This window comes from Dromiciops gliroides, chromosome 6, assembly GCF_019393635.1.
Source record: "Dromiciops gliroides isolate mDroGli1 chromosome 6, mDroGli1.pri, whole genome shotgun sequence".
NCBI classification, from domain to species: Eukaryota; Metazoa; Chordata; class Mammalia; order Microbiotheria; family Microbiotheriidae; genus Dromiciops; species Dromiciops gliroides.
The window spans coordinates 90,480,995-90,489,471 of NC_057866.1; the positions used below are offsets into that span (position 1 = coordinate 90,480,995).

At 42.1% G+C, this 8,477-nt stretch overlaps 1 protein-coding gene across 4 annotated transcripts in view; it reads left to right on the forward strand.

Annotated features, from left to right (window-relative positions):
* The window catches only part of SORCS2 (sortilin related VPS10 domain containing receptor 2), a 1,257,082-nt gene extending 1,249,319 nt beyond the window's left edge, over nt 1–7,763 (forward strand). The window contains exons 26-28 of one of the 4 annotated variants that reach the window (XM_043971225.1): nt 2,657–2,814; nt 6,325–6,404; nt 6,736–7,763. In XM_043971225.1, coding sequence (XP_043827160.1) covers nt 2,657–2,814; nt 6,325–6,404; nt 6,736–6,759 — 262 coding nt within the window. In that variant the 3' untranslated portion in view covers nt 6,760–7,763. The remainder of the gene's footprint in view (nt 1–2,656; nt 2,815–6,324; nt 6,405–6,735) is intronic. The other 3 variants (XM_043971227.1, XM_043971226.1, XM_043971228.1) reach the window with 3 other exon arrangements.
* The last annotated feature ends 714 nt before the right edge of the window (nt 7,764–8,477 follow it).

Sequence of the window (8,477 nt, forward strand, 5' to 3'; positions counted from 1 at the left end):
ATGGAGTCATGAAGAGTTAGACACAACTGAATAACAATATTAAAGGAGGGATTAGTCATGAGCAAAATGAACTCTAGAAATGCACAAAAATATTTATAGCTCTTTGAGATGGCAAGGAATGGGAATCTGAAAAGATGCCCATAAATGAGAGAATAGATGAGTATATAAATGTGATGAAATAGTGTGATGTGTGCTCATATCTTATCAATGTAATGACCAACCACGATTCCAAAGGACTAATAGTGAAACATGCTACATAACTCCTGATAGAGAGGTAAAACATTGAAACTACAAAATGAGACAAATATTTGGGAGGCATGACCAGCTAGTGTGGACATTTATTTTGATTGCCTATACGTGTTGTAATGGGTTTTGGTTTTTTTGTGTTCTTAATTGGGAAGAGAGGTAGGAAGGTGAGAAGGTTAATTTTAGCTAATTAAAACAAAATAAATTTTTTCAAAGAACACAGAAAATAAGAGCACCTGAGAGAATATATCAAAGAAGAATTCACTGTCCAGCAAAGAATGCTGAGAGATTTCTTGTTTTCTCTTCAAAGAGAAGGAACACAGAGACCTCCTCTTTCCTCTGGAAAGAGAAGACACACATTTTCTCTCACCACCAAAGTATGGATTAAAGTTAAAAAGCACTGTGCTATAAGAACTCAACAAGTCAGCAAAACAAAAAGAAAAACAAACACATCCTATATTGACTAATCTGTGCTTTGGTTTGTCACTGATTTTAATAGTGGCACATCCCACTTAAATGAAGATGCAAGAGATTAGGCAACTATCTAAATTCAGGAGTTTGAGGGTTAAGATGGGAAAGAATGAGCTTTGGCCAAAAGCCAGATCAGATTTGTATCAGTGTATCTGAAGATCACTGCAATTAAAGGAGCTGAGATTCAAATTGTGAAAGGATGAGATCAGAAAGCAAAGTACTGGGATGTTGATCATTTTTCTGGCTCAACCTTTCTTCCCTAAACCTCTGTCATTTCATGATAAATATTGGCAATCACACTTACCCCTTTTTCCGCTCTCATATTAGTGTGCCAGCATGCTTAAGAATAGGCTCTAGCCATGCACCCTTCTGACTCACCTATGTTATGGACTCATGCAATTTGCCAAGAACCACTTTGCAAGCTGGTGAATGGATAAAGTATCAAGGAAAATAAAGCATTTATAAAGTGCTTACCACTGTGCCAAGCACTGAGCTAATCAATCAGGATACAAATATAACAAAGCAAGAAATTCCCTACCTTCAATTAGCTTACACTCTGATGGGAAACACAACACAAATGGAAACTAGAAAGCATGATGAAGGCAAAGAAAACCCCAGGTCTCCTGACATCCAGCCTGGTATTATTTCTGCTACAAATATTTTTCTTGCATTTTTTAACTAATCTGCATATGGATGCAATCTGGGTGATCTGCAATTTTAAGAGGGCTTAAAGGGCATAAGACTTGGTATCAGGAAAGAGCACTCATTTCATTCCTAAGCTCTGAAATTTAACTAGATGTGTAACCTTAGGCATATATAGTTTCTTTTTTTTTTTTCTTTTTAGTGAGGCAATTGGGGTCAAGTGACTTGTCCAGGGTCACACAGCTAGTAAGTGTTAAGTGTCTGAGGCTGGATTTGAACTCAGGTCCTCCTGAATCCAGGGCCGGTGCTCTATCCACTGTGCCACCTAGCTGACCCCTGCATATATAGTTTCACCTCTTAGGGTCTCCCTTTCCTCATCCACTAACTGGAAATAATCATACTTGTCCTATTCAACTCATGAGGTAATTTTAAGCAAAGCACTTTGTAAACCTTAAAGTGCTACAAAACTATAAACCAGTACCATTCATATATTGCTATGTTTAATGTTGTTGCATGCTGTTCAGTCATTTCTATTGTTTGTGACTCTCCATGACCCCATTTTGGTGGTTTCTTAACAAAGAAACTTAAACTGGTTTTTGCAGAGGAGGAAACTGAGGCAAACAGGGATGAAGTGACTTGCCCAGGGTCACACAGCGAGTAAGTATCTGAGGTCACATTTGAACTCAGCTCCTCCCGACTTCAGGGCCAGTGCTTTATCCACTGTGTCACCTAGCTGCCATGCTATATTTAATATGCCCCAACAAAGAAGACGATCCTACAAGATTTGCTATCTTTCTCTTGAACCATTGTGATCTGGGATCCAAATTCGTTTTAGGTCAGAGAACATGCTACAATTGGGGTTTGGTGATGCTACTTGAGATCACCACTGCCATCGCCACCCCAACCCTCCGCATCTAGCCATAATCAGCACTACCAAGAGAGAGTCAAGGTAGCGTAGCAACTCCCTTATCTATTACTTCTGCATAAGTTTGGGATGGGAAATCCCCGTGCTCATAATAAATCACTCATTTTTAATAGTTGAGTAATATCAATAAAAATTGATAGGGCAGCTAGGTGGCGCAGTGGATAGAGCACCAGCCCTGGAGTCAGGAGTACCTGAGTTCAAATCTGGCCTCAGACACTTAACACTTAGTAGCTGTGTGACCCTGGGCAAGTCACTTAACCCCAATTGCCTCACTAAAAATAAAAATTATATATACTCCAAGTTTAGAAGGCACTAGTACTTAGAGAGCACCTGACATGTCTCATTCCTAGATCTTTTTCTTCTCTACCTCAGGAAACTACCTGGCAGAACTGTCTATGCCCAGATGCACAATGAAAAGGAGCAAGAGATGACCAGTCCTGTCAACCACAGCGAGGACACACAGAACATCATCCAGGGTGAGGAGTTTATAGATGATGATGTGGATTCCCAAACCCTAGGTAACACCAGAGGTAACTTCACCTTCCTTTATTCACCTTTCGCTGAGTACAAAATATTTTTCTCCTTTAAATATTCTCTTGGGAGGGAAAAGCAAGCATCCTTTCCTACATTTAAGGCATCCTCCATATTCTACTCAGTTGCTAGAGGTTGATATCAATGGATCGTGTTGACCCTTGACCATTTTTTTTCTAGAAGGGAGAAGGAATCAGTTTTATGTCTTAGGCACCTGATTAACACCCCAGACCTGGGAAGCAAAAACACTTGCATGATGATGGCAGGACTATGAGAAAGAGACAGAAGCATGTCTGCCAGCAGACAACCTTGTGGCTCCTTTGTCAAGTAGGCGAGTTCTAAGGATCTCAGGATTTAGACATGGAATGGGCCTGAGAAATCAACTAGCCTGGCCCATCGATTTTACAGATAATAAAACCAAGGATAATAAAACCTAGAGTGGAAAGTGTTGCCCCATGTATTAAATAGCAGAACCAGGTCTTCTCCCTCTGAATCTAGGGCCCTTTCTACTACACAGTATCACATCATGAAAGGCATTCAAGTGAAGGCTGGTGAACCATTAGTTATCCATCATTCAATGAGCCTGTGTTTCTGGCATCCTGAGAATACAAAGACAAAAAGATAACAGTCTCTGCCCTCTGGGAACCTCCATTCTATTGATTTCATGCTCAGAGAGGAATCAAACCAGACATCTGAAGTACTCACAATTCTAACTTCTTGCATCTCTACACTGACATCAGGATTTCCTACGTTTCTGCAAAATATGTTGTCATAGGAATTTCCTGAAAGGCGCCCATACAAAAGACCTAGATGCTCAAAGTCAGTAAATCACAGTTTCCATTTCAAATACAGTTTACACACCTTATTTCATCGGAGCTTTGTGGCAGTACTGTGGGGAAAGGAAAGAATTATTCCCATTTCTAATGAGGAAATTGAGGTCTTGAGTGAGGATGAAGAAACATTTAGTCTGATCTAAGGGTCCCATTTAACAGATAAGAAAATCGAGGCTCAATACAGTTAAAAGACTCATACCAAGTAGGTCACACACTTAGTAACAAGGGGAATGGTGACTAGAATTTAGGTTTCTGTTTCCTAGGCCAGAGCTCTTTCCACTATGTCAAACTTGTTTCTTGAATGACAACAACAAAGTAGACACCAATTTTCTTGCTCTTCCTGGCAAACTTCCTATGTAGACCATAATTCATAAATCCTAGCATTTAGAAAAAGGGGGAAGGAGACTTATAAATTCATCTAGTCAATTCTTTACAGTCTGAACCACTCACTTTATAGATGAAGAAACTGATGCCCTCAAGTCCTGACAAAAACTCCATTCACCTATATGTGGGAGATAGGTTATTTCCTCAAGGGTCCTTTTTCCCATGTCTAATCCTTCCTGAACGCCCTCTAGCTGAACTATGTCCAAAGAATTCCAGGTTAAATTCTGTCCACTTCGTTCTTTGGAAATGAATCGATCTGAATGCTGGTCTCACAGATCAGTTGTTGATTTCATCATCAAATGGCAATAAAAGATTCATTCTTCCCTTTAAGCATCCACTCAATGGCTGTGACCATCCCATTGGCAAGGGTAGCCTGGCAGTGGAATATTGTGGTAAGAACATTGGGCTGGAAGCCAGAAGGTTTGGGTTTGACCCTGGATTCTGCCACTTACTGGTTCTATGACCTTAGATAAGTCACTGAACCTGTCTAAGCTTCAGATTCCTCACCTATAATAAGGTGATATGATATTTGCACCATCTACATCACAGGGTTGTGATGAGAAAAATACTTTATAACCCCTAAAGCTCTATTTGAAGGTGTGGTATTATTCCAATGGCCCTACCAGCTCTAGCCATCTGTGTAGTCTAGCAACGTTTTTTTGCTCTAAGGTATTTAACCTTCTATAACAGGGTTTATTAATCATGTGTCACAGACCCCTTTAATAATCTGATGAAGCCTAATTATCCCTCCTAAGGAGGTTTTCAAAAGCATAATAGAGATAGAATTTCAAAGAAACAAATTATATTAAAATAAAGATCTAATTTTATTTTCATCTAAGTTTGTGGATACCATGAAATCTAACCCCAGGTTTGTGGATCCCAGGTTAAAACCAAACAAAACACATGTTCTATTGCCTTTACGCTAAAAATTTATGTTCTGAGATTCCTACTAGCCCTCTTCCAGGTCATAGACTATCAAAGCTGGAAGGGAGCTTTGATAGCCAATCCAATTCCCTTCCTTTACAGAGAAAGAAACTGAGATCCTACAGAGGAAAGAAACTGGTTTGAAGTCATAAAGTGACTGAGTAGGCAAGGAAGGAATGCAAGCCAGTCTCCTGGCTCCCAGAGAAATGGAGGGTTTTAGCTCTAGTTAATTGGCCACCCCTATCCAAACCCCCTTCCCTACAGAACAACCTTATCTGTGGAAGACAGGCCCCATTCTTGGGGCTAACTAATAATTAGTGCTCAAAGGATTTTGACACAGCCCATGACTAAGCAGAAGTCAAAGGACAGCCACCTACCTCATTTTTAATACTCTGAGCTGCAGTAGCCACTCTGGCTATACCAAAGTCCACCTAACCTCCAGAGTCTCACCGTTTTTCCCCACTCCCTTTCTTTCTTGGTTATGGTCTGGTACATCTCTAAATACTCCATGCTTTGCATATGGGAAGACAGACTCTTGAGTCTGGAGCTAGGAAGATAGAGGGAACCAGTGGAGTTCCCAATACAATGTTTAGCTAACTCGGGTCTCTCTGCCAAGAATATTCCTGCTGACTCTGAAAAATTGGAGAGAATCCTAGATCTTAGAGCTGGAGGGGGCCTCAAGAAAAGTGTTACCCCTGAGGGGAGTTAGCTTGAATATCTTCCAAAAAGGGACCAACTTCTCTACTATGTAGTAGGGGAGAAAAGGGATGCTGAGGTCTTTTACAACTCTGTGAAGCAGCTGATCCTGCCTTTAAACAAGGAAGCAATTATTAGCCTCATTTCACAGATGAAAGCAACTGAGGTTCCAAGTTCAGTGCCATGCCCAAGACCACACAGATAGTGGGAGAAGGGGGACAATCTCTCTCTCTCTCTCTCTCTCTCTCTCTCTCTCTCTCTCTCTCTCTCTCTCTCTCTCACAGACACACACACACACACACACACACACACACACACACACACACACACACACACACACACACACACCTAGTGGTTACTTTCCTCTTGGAATTTAAATTCTTAAGATCATAAAGAATTTAAATTCTTCAGATTACAGAATGTTAGAGCTGGGAGGGACAGTCAAGATCCTCTGGGCCACCTTCCTCATTTTCCAAAGCTTGCCCGAGCTAGATAATGGCAGACTTGTTCAACAAGTTTTCTCCTGTTCTCTTTCTTCTTGTAACTTTGGACTCTTCACAGCACCAGTCTTCCAGATTCACCCGGTCATTTATTCTATTTTCTATATATGTTATGTTGCCTCCTTTCTCGCCACCCCCCACCTTGGGACCTCTCCACGCCCTTGCCTTGCAGTGACCTCTTCTGAGAGAGGGGGAAGCTTGAGCAGCCACCGAATCCCCTTATTGCCGATGCCAGTCACTGCCCAGTCACAGGTCAGTGGCATGCTGGACGGAGGCTTCCCGTCCCACCTCTTCTTCCCCCTCACCTGCTCCCTTGACAGACTATGACACTCTCAAAGGCACCAAGAACCATCTTAAGCAGTCACTGGAATAGGAACTTTAGGGACCCACCACAGATTCACAACAATCTTTAAGAACCCTCTCCCCATGCCCAAGCACACAGTAGGTACAACCATGTAGCCATTCCGCAATCACCTGAGCTTGTTTGCTAATGCCATTGTCTCTATGTGTCACCCCTTTGGTTGGCCCTACTGAAATGAGCATGCTAACCCACGTGTCTGTGTCACATTTTGTGTCTTCCTAGGTAATCACTCAGGCGTGGTTCTGAGCATCAACTCCCGAGAGATGCACAGCTACTTGGTTAGCTGATGTTTGCAGCTGGACACAAACACGGAAGACTCTTCTCCCTCTTGTTTTGTCTCCCCCCACCCTCCTCCATCCCCACCCTGGGGAGGTCGCAGGATGGCAAGCATGGCTATGATTGATGTTGGAAAAGGATATTCCTGAAAAAAGACACCCAGAAGAATGGTCATTGCTGATGGTCCCCATTTGGAAGAGGACACATCTCACCTCATATTCACTGGATGGACTTCAAGCCTGGACCAACTCGAACACAAACTTTGTGAGCAGATACATGCAGCCCAAGGCACTCCCCAGACTCCCTGATCCTGGTGTTCACTTCTCCCCAACATTTGTGTATTTGTTCTGATCTATTACACCTAATGACCCTTACCATTGACCTGTAGTCTCAGAGGCCTAATTGGAAATGTCTAGCAGCAGAAAAAAGGACCAGAAAGAGGCCTCCGTAAGGGTTGTGAAATCCCCACCCCCTGCTAGTTTGACCCTCAGAGTACCTAAGAGCAAACCTGAGTTCTCCTGCTCTCCAGGAATACAAACCCACCTTGGCTAACTTCTTCCTCTTCAACTCTATCCTGAAATGGTGAATTTCCTTAAACTACTGGGATTTCTTGCTCTTAAGTAGGAAAATAAACCCTAGCAGAAGTCCTAACACTAATAACTCCCACTATCCCAACACTTTTAAGATTCCCAAAGTGTTTTCCTCCCAATAATTATGTGAAATAAGACAAATTTTATTATCCCCATTTTATAGATAAGGAAACTAGGACTCAGACTCAGAGTCAGGACTTGAAACCAAATCTCGGGAGTCTAGGTCCAGTGTTTTTCCCCCCAATATACCTAGTATCAAAGGGGCAACTAGGTGGAAGAGTGGATAGAGGGCTGTCCCTGGAGACAGGAAGACCTGAGTTCAAATCTGGCCTCAGATACTTACTACCTATGTGCCCCTGGACAAGTCACTTAACCCTGCTTGCCTCTGTTCCCTCATCTGTAAAATGAGCTGGAGAAGGAAATGGCAAACCACTCCAGTATCTTTGTGAAGAAAATCCCAATTGGAGTCACAAAGAATCAGACACAACTGTAAACAATTTTTAAAACCCTAGTTTCGTAGTAAATACCTAGTATATAGTAAATACCTAGTATTTAGAACTTACTAGGTCCTCAAAAGATGACTTAGTGCAACCCTCTAATTGTACAAATGAAAAAAATGAAAGTCAAGGAAGAGAAGTGTCTTTCTAGCAAGGGTCAGAGCTGAGGCTTCAAGCCAGGTCTCCTATCTCCAGGTTGAGAGCTACTTTCCCTACACATCTACCTGTTATCAACCACTCACATGTCTATAGTAGTTTGTTATGAAGGTTTACAAAGTGCTTTCCCCAGGTCCTGTTGCCCCTAAAGGATGGGGGAAGCTAAGAAATCCTCCAGGTTAGGGATATGCTTTGCTTCCCAGACACAGTGGCTCAGTATCCAGTGTAAGCAACCCCAGAGAGCACCTCCCTTTCACCAGCCATGGCCACTGATTCCCCCAACCCTTTCTTCCCCCATCACCCTTCTTTCTTCCTCTTTTTAAAAGTCAGAAAATGTAAATACTTCTTTAAGTAGCTTAGGGGGTATTTTTTTTAACTTTCTATTTTTATGGTAGGGCCACACAGGCTGCCAGAGCTTGAGTTTAGCCCTCCTCCTCAGCCCCTT